The sequence below is a fragment of the Bufo gargarizans genome, chromosome 11 (assembly GCF_014858855.1).
Source record: "Bufo gargarizans isolate SCDJY-AF-19 chromosome 11, ASM1485885v1, whole genome shotgun sequence".
Lineage (NCBI taxonomy): Eukaryota > Metazoa > Chordata > Amphibia > Anura > Bufonidae > Bufo > Bufo gargarizans.
Genome location: NC_058090.1, coordinates 31804282 through 31818825, shown reverse-complemented (window position 1 = coordinate 31818825; position 14544 = coordinate 31804282). Strand labels below are relative to the sequence as shown.

The 14544-nt window shown below is 46.1% G+C and overlaps 1 protein-coding gene across 2 annotated transcripts in view; it reads right to left on the bottom strand.

The window, feature by feature from the left end:
- The window catches only part of LOC122921874 (coiled-coil domain-containing protein 170-like), a 51794-nt gene that overhangs the window by 35565 nt on the left and 1685 nt on the right, over window positions 1-14544 (bottom strand). The window contains exons 2-4 of one of the 2 annotated variants that reach the window (XM_044272166.1): window positions 11776-11834; window positions 3545-3584; window positions 1130-1243 (exon numbers count right to left, since the gene is read on the bottom strand). In XM_044272166.1, coding sequence (XP_044128101.1) covers window positions 1130-1243; window positions 3545-3584; window positions 11776-11834 — 213 coding nt within the window. The remainder of the gene's footprint in view (window positions 1-1129; window positions 1244-3544; window positions 3585-11775; window positions 11835-14544) is intronic. The other variant, XM_044272167.1, reaches the window with a different exon arrangement.

Here is a 14544-nt window from a genome sequence, read left to right as displayed (position 1 = left end):
TGTTGCAAACAAGTTGTTCAAAAATTTGCTGTAGGTCCCAGTCATTTCTAGGTACACCACTGCCAACAATGGTCGTGTGCATGAGCCCTTAAGCAAATGTATCATTAAAAGGTATCATTACATTCAGCTGAGCTAACCCTGCAAGGCATTATGTCTGGTTTACCAGTAAATATCCTGGTGACAGATCCCTTTAAAGGGTTTCTACCACCAGAAATACTGTTATGTAGCTGACTGACATTAGCGATGCGCCCATGTCAGCACTACATAACAGTATGTTTCTAACAGTAGTTCCTGCAGCCGTTTTTGTTAAAAACGTACTTTTATAGATATGCTAATGAGCCCCTAGGTGCTATGTGGGCGTCATTAGCACCTAGAGGGCTCCGTCCACTAACCATTTCAGCCGCCCATCGCGTCCCTCCAGCCCGCCCCGCTCCTGTTGATTGACGTGAAACTTCTCAGTATCGAGTACCAATTCCCGCGCCTGCGCCGCGCGCTTCTGTATTCGGCGCAGGCGCAGTGAGTGAATGCCGCGCTCCTGGTGCCGGCTTCCTCATTGTAACGTAGTTGGCGCAGTGAGGAAGACGGCGCCGGGAGAATACAGAAGATACTGAGAAGTTTCACGTCAATCAACAGGAGCGGGGCGGGCTGGAGGGACGCGATGGGCGGCTGAAATGGTTAGTGGACGGAGCCCTCTAGGTGCTAATGACGCCCACATAGCACCTAGAGGCTCATTAGCTTATCTATAAAAGTATGTTTTTAACAAAAACGGCTGCAGGAACTACTGTTAGAAACATACTGTTATGTAGTGCTGACATTAGCGCATTGCTCAGCTACATAACAGTATTTCTGGTGGTAGAAACCCTTTAATTTTGTGTCTGTGGAGGGGATTTGGAGCTCTGTATCAGAAAAACTGAGCTCTGACTGTTATAATGATATATTACAAAATGTATAATTATTTTATTGTTTATTTATAACATTTTGACCTATTTAGATAAAAAAACTAAAAAACAAACAAACACATTGAGGATTACACATTACAGCTCCATGGAAGGGTATAGAATTGGCATAACCTGAAATTTGAGGGCTTTTAGTGATCTGCGGGGGTCTCACATAACGGAACCTGCCTTACCTCCGATTGTAAACTGGTATTCTTCACCAGCAGAGCAGCGTGCTCGCTCTGTGCAGACTCGCCGGCGATTTTGTAGGCAAGCAGCTGGTCTCTGAGCCCAGAGTTGTATGGAGCCTGAAAATGTAGCATATACTGAATATAGAACATCATATTATACATCTGAAGCTGCTACCGCACACGACACGCCATGGTTTTGGTGACATTGGTATGGTTTGGGTTGGAGGACTACAGACTACACCAACTGAATAAGAGCAATATCTGCCCCTTAGTGCAGCCATTTACCACCTAATGATATAAACTTATGCCAGGGCACAAACAGCGGCCATAGACAATAACAGGGAAAGTTCTGCTTGGTGTTTTTCTCTGCTGAGCTGGAACATATAAAAAGAAAAATTATGATCATGCTAAATTTAATTTGCACTTGCATGATTAAATGGGTAGAAAATGTTCTTTTTTTTTATTATGTTACAACCCACCGTACTTAGCTATTGGACAGAGTGGTTGAAGTTTAACCTCGAGCTGCTAAAAGCTCAGTATTTCTTTAGTGATTGCTACAGATATGTAATTGTTTATGTGTTACAAGAGCTCCCTCTAGTGACTACATCTTCAAAATGCAGGCATGTGGGCTTAGCCACCTAAACTGATGCAGATTTATCTGTCTTCGACTGCACACACAAAAAATGAAATTAAATTTATGATGAACTTGACTGCGAAACAAATCCTAAACTTATTTTTTTTTATTCTCAATAGTGAGGTAGAATGCATAAATGCACCTGCAATGTTGCTATTTCCAATTCATATTGTGTTTGTAAAGTGAATCGCACCCTCACTCACTAGTCTTTTATGCAAAATGGAACACAATGGACGGCAGACATGCCGATATTTGCTATAGACACCAGGACTCAAGCTCTTCCTAGAATTTCTTAGGAAATGGTCATTTAAAGGGGAATTTGCATCTAGACCTTTAAGTCAAATCCACAGGTAATGACATAAATGTCGTACAGGTGCAGGCCCCACCTCTGCGACCCACTCCCATCTCAAAAATAGGCTCCCCTCACCCCGAGGCACACCACTGGGAATGCAGAGGATGTCCCTGTCTTTCGCAGCGTTCTCCATTCATTGCTACGGGATTTCCAAAAACAGCCTGAACATGCTTGGTCCAGATGGGGCAACCCCTTTAATATGTGTTTAAGGGCCTCGTTCACATCGGTGTTAATTAACTCTGCTATAGGAGCAGAATAATGAAAATAAAGGATGTGCTGGATACAGCACATAAGGGCTCATTCAGACAGTTCAGCGTGTCCGCAAGAAAAATTTGCGGATCCATAGACTTCAATGGGGCCACATCCTGATTTTTTCACTTATTTGTTTTGTGGAGCTGTGGAATGGAAGAAAAAGGCCCCATAGAAGTGACTGGGTCCGCGTCTAATCCACAAACTTGCAGATCAGATGTGGAAAGCAACATACGGGCGTCTGGATGAGCCCTTACTGAGACGAACAACGCTGGATGGAAGCCATTGATGATCATGTGGTCCGTCAGGTGTCCATTCAGAAGACGGTCATTTTACCAGACAAAATGGGGCATCGTGCTGCTCTATCATTCCCATGTATTTTTGACAAAATCTGTGGCTGAGGCCCCTAACGGAGCCTCCAACACAGATGTGGACACAGCCTTAGGCCTCTTGCACACGCCCGTTGTGCGCCTGTGGCCGTATTGCGGCCCGCATACGGCGGGTCCGCAATACAGGGGCACCGGACCGTGGGCACTCCGCATCACGGAGATGCAGAACGGAACCCAACGGAAGCACTACGGAGCGCTTCCGTGGTGTTTCTGTCCGTGCCTCTGTCCATGTTCTTTTTTTTGGCAGTGTGGACGGATCACGGACCCATTCAAGTTGAAGGGGTCTCGATCCATCCTGGCCGCTGCACGTACGTTGCAAATTGCAGTCCCCAATGCACGGAGCAGATGCACAACGTTCGTGTGCAGGAGGCCTTAGCTTTATCATCTAACATGCAGGACACCATGAAAAATCTGTGAATCTGTCATTGCCGACCCCACTACAAGCACACAGACCTGCAGCAACCTCTGTGATGCAATACAAAAGGCTGGAGCCTAGTAGGGGTGCAAAGCGTAACTGATGCCCTGTCAGCGCCATTTGCATTCCACTTTTGCAACTTTTATATCATTGCCACCTTTATAAACTCGCTCCAGCATTCTTATCTGTGAAAATTGGGTCATTATTCTTAGACATATACTGTACATCTTTAGCTGAGGAGGCCACAGACATCTCAAAAGTTTGGGTGTCTCCCCGGTATAATCTGCGTTACTCCACAATATTGGCCCTGCCAAGTTCTCTGGAGGTCTACTGGTGTGACCTACAGTAGGTATCTAATACACTGTGAATACTGGCTTACCTTATCTTCTCCGTGGCTGTCAGGTAGGTCATAGTAGTGTCTGGGGAAAGAAGAGTCAATAAGTCACAAGCGATTCCCGGATGGGTAGGCTTTGCTTCCTGCAGCTTCTTTGTTCTGTTGTACAAGGGAAATGTTCGTCTATGTTTTTCCATACTCTATGTGTACAGTAATGGCTCAGGTCTGCATGGGATTTTATTAAAGGGGCTGTCTAATCACAGACATGGGTGGCATATCACTAGTACCCGCCTCTAAAACCGCCCAGAACAGCGCTACACACCGCTCATTTGTGCCGGTCTCCGCCTAGCATACTGATGTGAAGCCCGGTACACCACCGGCTGAATGCAGCCCTGAAACCAGACAACCCCTTTAAGGATCTCGACATTCGGACCCCTTTCTCTCAGACTTTTGTTGCATATCCTAGCGATATGCCACCAGTGTCTGTGATGAGGTACCCTCTTTAAAGAGAACCGGTAAATTCACAGATAAACCAGGCCTTATGCCTTGTAGGACTAGCTCGACTGAATTTAATGATACCTTATCCAATGCTTAATTCTGAAGAAAAAGTACTATTAATCCATATGCAAATGAGAAGTTAGGTGCACTGAGGGCGGGCCCAAGCCATTCTGTGCACCCTTGCTCCTCGTGCTTTCTCTGCCAGCCCCTCCCTCTCCTTGATGGACAGGGCCAGGCAAGATGTCTATGCAGGAACCTGGTCCTGTCAATAAGGAAGATGGAGGGGCTAGCAGAGGAATCAGGAGGAGTAAGGGTGCACATAATATTTGGGCCTGTCCCCAGTGCACTTAACTGCTCACTTGCACGTGACATAAAAAAAGCCTTTTCTCCAGAATTAAGCCGCAGATCGCTAAGTGAAAGGTATCATTACATTCGGCTGAGATAGCCCTACAAGTCGTTGTGCACCACTTAACAGTGAAAAACCGGGTCACAGACTCCCTTTAATTTCACAGGTATTCTAATTATTTGGGGTGTTTCCCCGCAATATGAAAAAAAAATCACATGAAATAAATTCCTCTTGTATTAAAATATGCTTGCACCTTGCAATAAACTACGCACCTTAAAATGTAATTATTACTAGATAGATAAATGCACAGGAGGGGGTGCTTGTTTACACATATGGCCCATGGTCTGAGGAGGCCCAAAGCTCCTTAGACATTTACCCCTTTCCTGAATATTAAGAGCTCGGCCTCAAAAATTAATAGGTTGTCCTTAAACGAAATTTGTAAACCCAGACCTAATAATGGAAATAGTGGTTGGCAAGGGTATAACTGGGGAGGGGTAAGGGCCAGTAAGCCATCCTGCTTTGGGCAGGGTATTTGGATACAGGGCTAGTGTACTGGACAGACTGACCCAAGTGTCTAGCTCCGGCGGTAAGTGTAGCTTAGGTCCTAGGTTAATATAGCTTGTATGTTTATGCAGCTGTACCTACCAATAACCTTAATACAGTTCCTATGTTTATGTGTTAGAGACAAAAACAGAGTTATTTACTGTGACATCATCTTTGGATGTCATATAACTGTTATATATTGTGTTCACAGAGGCAGAAAAGATAATATGCCTTTAAGGCCTCTTTCACATGACCATATGGCTTTTTCAGTGCTTTGCGGTCAGTTTTTTCACGGATCCGTTGTTCCGTTTTTTGTTTCCGTTGTGTTTCTGTTTCTGCTCCGTTTTTCCGTATGGCATATACAGTAATTACATAGATAAAATGGGCTGGGCATAAAATTTGCTAAACTGGTTCAGCAAAAACAGAATGGATACGGAAGACATATGGATGCATTTCCGTATGTGTTCCTTTTTTTGCTGACCCATTGACTCGAATGGAGCCACGGAACGTGATTTACGAGCAATAATAGGACATGTTCTATCTTTCAACGGAATGGAACAACAGAAATACGGAAACGGAATGCATACGGAGTACATTCCGTATTTTTTTGTGGAACCATTGAAAGTGAACGGACCGTATACGGAACGCAAAAAACGGCCCGTAAACGAAAAAAATTAATAAAAACGGTTGTGTAAAAGAGGCCTAAGATTCATTATATTAATGTGAGGAAAGCTCAATGACACAGCAGAAACAACAGGAAACATAGGGTTAATCTGTTATTGCTGGGCAGAAGTCTAGACCAATCACAGCCAGCTTCTCACACAGCAAGAGTTTTTACCAATCACAGCTAGCCTCACACACAGTCTGTCTGGGAATTCCTCTAGCTGGAATCATTACTCACCAGAGAGAGGAGCTGAACAGACACACAGTTCCAGTCAGAGTCCAGATTTATGGGAACAAGAGGCCAAAATAGGTATTTAAAAAAGTTATATAATGTTCCTACTGTTAATATAGTGATTAGAACTGTATACTGAACCAGTTATATGTGTGTTTACTTACAGTTCCACCAAATTGCAAGCATACAAATTCCAAATTGCATACAACCATACCAGATCATACTCAACCAATCTGCAAATAGTCACTGCTAACTGCATATTGCAAATTGCGACCAAATTCAGCAAGTGAACTATTAGTTAGACCTCAGATTTACCTCTCAGAGATATTATAAAGTGCTTAAATAACTTAAAGTGAGAGTACAGATACTGAAGAGAGAAATATATCCACCATTTTATGTTTAATGACAAGCTTGAACAGTTGAACCACCATCTTATGCATACCGCCATTTTGTGATACCTTTTCAACACGTGTTATGTACATGGACTATCTGCTGCGTAGGCGGCAGTGTTATATATGAAGAAAAGTTGAAGTTAATAAAGAAGTTATTTCAAGCATTTGGTGTGTTCTTTAAACCTACTGTTTCCATAGAACGGCGCTAGAGGAATTACAGAGTAAGGCCTCATACACACGGGCGTTGTTTGGGTCCGCATCCGAGCCACCGTTTTGGCGGCTCGGATGCGGACCCATTCACTTCAATGGGGCCTGCAAAAGATGCGGACAGCACTCCGTGTGCTCTCCACATCCGTTGCTCTGTTCCGTGGACCTGCAAAAAAATATAACATGTCCCATTCTTGTCCGCGCTTTGCGGACAAGAATAGGCATTTATATTAAAGGCTGTCCATGCCGTTCCGCAAATTGCAGAATGCGCAGGGACGCCGTGATTTGCGGATCCGCGATTTGCGGACCGGAAAACACACCACGGTCGTGTGCATGAGGCCTAATAGACGGTCTGGTTAGACTAAAAGTCAGTGATATCAAAATTCTTCTAATGCCACAGCGCAAAAGGCACTTGATAGTGCTGCACCTGCCACAGTAAGGGACTCATTCCCAGGGGTGTAGAGGCGGCAGTCACACCTGGTTCTGGTGCCTAATGGACCCTAAGGTCCCTGTGCCACATAAGACAACAGTTGAGTTGTGAATGTCACATGTTAGGAGGAGGCTGTTCTAGATTTAGCATTTGGACCCAAAACTTCCATATCAAACTTCCAAATAAAATGGAAGATAAAGGCAGAGCTTTGATCTACTGATCACAGACCACCCTAGGACTTTCCACACTTTGTGACCAGTGTGCACCATGTACTGCTATATAAGCTACGCAGTAAAGTCTGGCATCATATTATGATAAATATATTACAAAGTTGTCCCTAGTAAATAAGAACAGTGAAGTTCATCATTGAAATCAGGTCTGTTCAGGAAAGCCCTAGACCTGCACTGCCTCTAGGCTCTCACATGGTGATGTCCAAGGAACCGTGTGCACTCCGGCGTCTGCCTTCAGACCTGACAACCGTTCTGTAATGTCATTGTTGTGGCTTAAAACCCCAGTGCTAGAGAGCAGAGAAGTCACCGAGCAGGTTAGACGGGTGACCTCCGCTCTTCCATCGTTACAACCTTAGATTGTTTCCTCATCTGAGCAGGATTATTTAAAGGGCATCTGTAAGTAGATTTGTAGCTATGAAACTTGCTGAGCTGTCATGGAGAAGTCATGGCCAGGTGTGATGACATTTTCTCTCCCTGATCCTGTCAATCAAAGTGGAGAAGGCCGCAGGCAGTTGTAGAGAGAGCTGAGCCTCTAGGGTGTAATGGCAACGCCCCCGTTGCTCCCAAAGGCTCATTTGCATGTAATAAAACATCATTTTTCTCAGCAATGCGGGCACATATGAACATGGGACCAACACAGATGCCTTCAGCTGCCGAGCTGCACATGTAACAGGTCAGCCAGTGTCATAGGTACAAATCTGCTGACAGATGCCCTTTAAGCTTAACCAAACACTTCAGGGAATTTTTTAGGGTGCCTCTAATCCTAACTCAGACCACAGATGTCTTCAGATTGTCACTGATACTAGATTATCATCATGTTTCTAGGTACACACAGGATAGAGTATAACCATCTGATTGTTGGGACCCCCACTAATCACTAGAAGGCAGGTCCTGTTCCCCTGAATGGAGTGGCATGACTGCTGCCATTCAATTTGTTGTCTATAGGACTGCCAGAGATATCGGAGAACAGCGTCCCAAATGAGCATCAGCGGTGATGCACGACCTGCCGCTCCATTTGGTCAGGGGATCGGGACCTCCATTGATCAGATAGTTACATTTTATTTACAGTTACATAGGTACACATCATGAGTTACATAGGTACATGTCTAGGCTAGGACTTTTATTTTAAGTTTTCTGTTTTTCATTTAAAGTTTTCCCATTACCCATAATTACAGAAAAACCTTCAACCTGCAAACATTTATTTTTAAATGTGTAATATTTGCACACTTAAAGTACCCCAGGGGATATCTGTGAAGTTTGGTTTGTTATATAATGTTTGTAATGTTAATGCTGTGTACTGAACACCCAGCCAGCTATGGCCAGAGTTAACAATCCCAGTCCAGTCCTCTCTAGGCCATAGGGTGTGGGCTAGCTCCAAAAGTTACCAGTCAAACTAGCTGTGGAGGGGGCAGAAGAAGTCTCCATGTGCTCCTCTCCCTTAAACTCCAGCTCCAAGCCTTGGAGCCATGGTCACCTCCACGAGCTCTAAGAGATGCCGCAGCTAACAAGAACTAAAGGAGGAGTGTTTGCATGTGAGAGACAGAGACAGCAAGGTAATCCAGCTTAAGCCAATCCAGACCCTGCTGCTGTAGAGTTGAAACACGTTAAGACACCCTATGTACCCCAGAAAAGCGGAGACTGCACCCACGGTCAGAGTACAACTATTAGCCAGAGAACAATATAGCAAACATTTAGCCAGAGAAATCTGAGGGCCAATGCCATATTCATCTGATTAACTCATGCTGGGACATCTGGGAGGACTTTGCCTTGTGTACAATGTACCGTTGGATATACTACAACTCCTATTTTGTGCACAGTAAAGAGAGATTCTAGTTAAAGGGATTTTCTGAGGTTCTCAAGTTAATGGGGCTGACCTGCAATACCAAGCAAATCCACTATACAATGTACGGCGCTATGCTTGGTAAGCTGCAGTCCCATAGAAGTGGATGGGGACGCCATAGTTGTAATTACCTGCTGCGGCGAGCCGGTAAACCACATGCTATCCTGAGGAAAACCCCTTTAACACCACATGCTGGCCACTGAATCTCCAACACGTACCCTGCCTAGCAGCCACATGGAAACTAACACCATGGGCACTCCCAGACCACCATCAGGCAGGGAGCTCACAGCTACAGAGAGTGCCCTGAGGCAATACAAGGTGCCCATCCTTCACTGCACCGACCCCAGGGATCGACGACCTGAGGCAGTACACCGTGACACATGATCATCAGGGCCACTACCACTCCCATCATCTGCACGCTCACTATTCCTCGCTAGTGCTCTGCCTCTTTCATACTGTGGTGTGACAACTACGACAGCGCATCCATAGTAATGTCAGGTCTCATGGCTGTATTGTCCGACGGCTGCTTTAGAGCCCTGCACCCCTATGGAGAAAACAGAGCCAATGACAAAAATGTGCAATGCGCTTTTCTCACAGGACTCAAAGCGCGGGGATAGTTGTGTCTCTGGGGAGTCAGTGTCTTATAGGAGCTCGACCCCAACACACAAAGCACACTAGGGTCAATTTCGTAGGAAGCCAATTCACCATAACCCTTGACCGATGCAGTCACGTGATACTTCAAATGTCGTTGCTCCTGAGCGAAGGAATCCACCACCAATTTCTAACTTTTATTTAAAAAAATTACTTTTGCACTGGAGGCAAATAAATATGCAGCTCCCGAGTCCTGGCTACAGGAATAAGGAATGAAGTGATCTGGATGAACCCTCGTTCTTTACAGTGCTGTATGCCGATGCCTCAGTTCTGTGGAGGAACGCGCCTCCTCCTGCTGGTTATTTCTACCATTTTTTTTTTTTTAGCACACAACAAAGAGACTTTCTCAGCAAAAAGTTTTTATTCTTCCCGGGAGTGGAGAGAGTTATCCAGCAGCTCGACAAGAAATCTCAGACCGCTGAGGACACACTCCACATAACACATGGGGGCACTGGGACTTGTTTGGGAGCCCATGAGGCTCGTCAGCCTCTTACCAACAACCGTAACAGTTTTAGTAGTTTTTTTTATTACTTTATATACTATTCTCACTCTCAAAGTTCTTTGCCGATCCCCTAATGTCATAGTTCTGTAACTTCACATGGCTATACCTTCCAATTTTTGCCTTGGGATCTTACATATGGTAAAAAAAAATTAAGATTTCCTCAGCTCCTTTCAACTCTATGGGACTGCAGGAGAAAGCGAAGTACAAGCGCTCGGCGACCTCCGGAAGCCCCATAGAGCTACATGATGCAGCAGCGCACATGCATGACTACTGCTCCATTCAAATGGGGGCGCCCAACGTGATCAGCAGGGGGCCCAACGTTCAGACCCCTGCCGATCAGACACTTATCCCCTATTCTGTAGATAGGAGATATGGTGCCCCTTTAAGAATGCCTGGGCCGTTGTATCACTGGCTGTATTATAGCCAAGAGCTGTATTCATGATTCTGCTGCCTGTCATTGGAAGCAGGCAACAGGGTACTTTCACACTAGCGTTTTTCTTTTCCGCCACTGAGTTCGGTCCGACGGGTTTAATACCGGAAAAGAACTGATCAGTTTCATCCCCATGCATTCTAAATGGAGAGAAATCCGTTCAGGATGCATCAGGAGGTCTTCAGTTCAGTCACTGAACGGCGTTTCGGACGGAGGAAATACCGCAGCATGCTGCAGTATTATCTCCGTCCAAAATTCTGGATCAGTTGCCGGAATGCCGGATCCGGCATTAATTTACATTGAAATATATTAGTGCCGGATCCGGCATTAAAAATACCGCAATGCCGGATGCGTCCTTCTGGTCTGCGCAAGCACAGACCTTTAAAAATGTGAAAAAATATAGAAACTGATCCGTTTGTCCGTATGACAAAAGGATCTGTTTGTCCGTATGACAAACGGACAGACGGATTGGTTTTTGCAATGCATTTGTGAGACAGATCCGCATCCGTCTACAAATACTTTCAGTTTGCATGCAGATTGCCGGCGACGGAACCGCTTGCCGGATCACTCTGCCGCAAGTGTGAAAGTAGCCTTAACCGAGCTCCTATAATGCAGTGGGACAGTTAGTTTTGCCTATGTGAGATTACTGTTCAGTGCCATATATAAGGATGAGATTTACCAGAGTGCAAATCATCAGACAGAGCTCTGTAAAGACCCTGAACAAGCAGGAAATACGGTAAAATTTAAATTCAGAAATCAGCAGTACTGTGACTGCCTTATGTTTGATACGCAAGTTTAAGTCACATGTAGCGTGCCGTGGAATTGTGTATGAAAAATGTAATTTAGTATAATTCATGACTGCATGTGTCTTTGCTGCGCATGGAGCAGGGTGCTGCTACATACAGTGTTTGAACTGCTGAATGAATTACTAGAAGTTTGCAGTGAAAGTCCAGCTGGGTGTTATCAGTTGGGGGGTGTCTGACACTGGCAGCACTGATTGGATAATGTCAGACTGTGCACGACACACCATCTACTACTACCACGCTCTTCTACATGTAAACCTTAATATGGTGTGTGTGTGTCCCCCCCCCCCCCCGGGTCCTCTTTAAATCAAATGTCCATTAATGGAGCAAATTTCCCTTTGCAATGGATCCTGTAAAATCCACGGCGAATCAACAGGGGAAAATTCGCCCTGTGTGGTCGTACCCTGAAGAGTCCCACATACTAGATGTGAACCCAACTTTCCTTGCACTTTGTGTAAGTATTTCAGAATCCTTAACTCTTAGATTTTACAACAATACAGAGAAAATACCTTTTCGATTTCTGGGAGCCATCTCTATTTTTGGTGTATGAATGTTCTTTATCGCGGAACTAGAGACAAAAAGAACAAAGATGAAGAAGACACAATTACTCAAAGGGGTTATCCAACACTAAAAGGGTGGCCGAGGCCTGCCCGACCATGGGATCCCCACTGCTGGATCCGGCAGTTCAGCTCCCACATGCGCCGCCAAGGACAACATCCGTCGACGGGAGCACAAGTGACCGCTGCAGCCAATCTTAGGCCGCAACGGTGACCTGCTCCTCTTGTGTCACACGTGATGCAGGTGGAGCAGGTCACTACTGCAGCCTGTGATTGGCTGCAGTGGTCATTTGTTGTCTTTGGCGAATGTGGGAAAGGAACTGCCAGCTCAGGAGCCCAACGGACCGGATCCAGCGACAGGGATCAGGTGAGCATCACCCGTAGCCTGGGTCAGGCAGGTCTGGGCCACTCTTTTATTGTTCGGTAACCCCTTTAATTGGCATCTGTCAGCAGTTTTGTCCCTATGACACTGGCTGACCTGTTACATTTGCACTTGGCAGGTGAAGACATCTGTGTTGGTCCCATGTTCATATGTGACTGCATTGCTTTGAAAAATGATGCTTTAATATATGCAAATGAGCCTCTAGGAGCAACAGGGGCGTTGCCTTTACACCTAGAGGCTCTGGGGGGCTGCTGGCACATAAGGGGGGATACTGGCTACTGGCACATAAGGGGGGCTACTGGTACATAAGGGGGGCTGCTGGCACTAAGGGGGGCTGCTGGCAAATAAGGGGGCTGCTGGCACATAAGGGGGGTTGCTGGCACATAAGGGGGATACCGGCTACTGGCACATAAGGGGGGCTGCTGGCACATAAGGGGGGCTACTGGCACATAAGGGTGGTTGCTGGCACATAAGGGGGGCTTCTGGCACAGACATAAGGGGGGCTTCTGGCACAGACATAAAGGGGGTGCTTGCACAGACATAAGGGGGACTGCTGGCACAGACATAAGGGGGGATACTGGCACATAAGGGGGGCTGTTGGCAGAGACATAAGGGGGCTGCTGGCACAGACATAAGGGGGGCTGCTGGCACAGACATAAGGGGGGCTGGTGGCACAGACATAAGGGGGGCTACTGGCACATGATAGGAGGCTACTGGCACATAAGGGGGGGCTACTGGCACATGATAGGGGGGCTACTGGCACATGATAGGGGGGCACTCAGGCTACTGGCACATGATGGTGGGGGGCTCTTATTACTGGTACATGATTGGGGGGCATCTATTGGGGCACTTATTACTGGCACATTATTGGGTGGCACTATAGGGACATCTACAGAGGCTAAAAAGAAGGGGTATTTTATATGGGGGCTCTGTAGAGGGGAATTTTATACTGGGACACATTATGGTGGGTACTATGGGGAAGGGGGGAGAGGAGCACTATGGGGTCATCTACGGGGGCACTGAGAAGGGGTATTTTATATTGGCACATTATGGGAACATTAGTTCAACTGGGGGCATTACAAGGGGGTATGTTTTGCACATTATAAGGAGAATTATTACTACTGGGGGGGCATTATGGTGGGCTTTATTACTCCCCCATGGTATGACCCCCTAGTAGCAGCACCAGCCTCTCCCTGCTCTGCTGTCCCTCTGCCCCTTAACCCTTATTATGAAATCTTTCTCATTAGGATAAAACACAACATCAGCTCCGCCGAGCCCCCGGCCAAAGTGTGGAAGTGGCGTCCGAGTACCCCAAGGGCCAAGCCAAGTAACTGTAAGCTTTCATGTGAGGCTACTTTCACACTTGCGTTCGGAGCGGATCCGTCTGGTATTTGTACAGACGGATCCACTCCTATAATGCAAACGATGGTATCCGTTCAGACAGAACCGTTTGCATTATATTTCACTTAAAAAGTCTAAGTACAATTTGTATTCAGACGGATCCGTCCAGACTTTACATTGAAAGTCAATAGGGGGCGGATCCGTTTGAGAAATGCACCATATTGTGTCACCTTCGAACGGATCCGCCCCCATTGACTTACATTGTAACTCTGGACGGATCCGTTTGCCTCCGCACAGCCAGGCGGACACCCGAACGCTGCAAGCAGCGTTCGGGTGTCCGCCTGCTGAGCAGAGGACAGACGGTGCCAGACTGCTGCATTCTGAGCGGATCCGCATCCACTCAGAATGCATTAGGGCTGGACGGATCCGTTCGGGGCCGCTTGTGAGAGCCTTCAAACGGAACTCACAAGCGGAGCCCCGAACACTAATGTGAAAGTAGCCTAAAATATGTTTATGTTATACAGACATAGCCTACACTGTGTAGGGGTTAGGCTCCATTCACACGTCCGCAAAATGGGTCCGCATGCGTTGCGCAATTTTGGGCCTAATATAGGGGCTGGGTGGGGGGAGGAGTTTTTTTGACACTCGCCCTGAGAGAAATTTTACCTGGAAACTGCACTGCATTGTATGCATCATAATCCAAAAATTACCCAAACCATTCATAAAGACATATCTCTAGCGTGGAAAAGTTCTTTAATCATAGATGATAATTGGAGGAACATGCTCATTTCCAACCTCCTGGAGAACATGTGACTCTACAGAAGAAAACCAGCCTCTGTCACTGTAATTTTGGAAGTTAAACTGAGGACATCCATGTGACTTGAAATTTTATCAGGCCATGAAATCGTCCATAGTCACAGCCTGGATTCTGTACAGTCCCACTAATAGTCTACAGGCTTCCAGAAGCAGTGTTCGATTTCCTTGCAGCACCTCCCGCA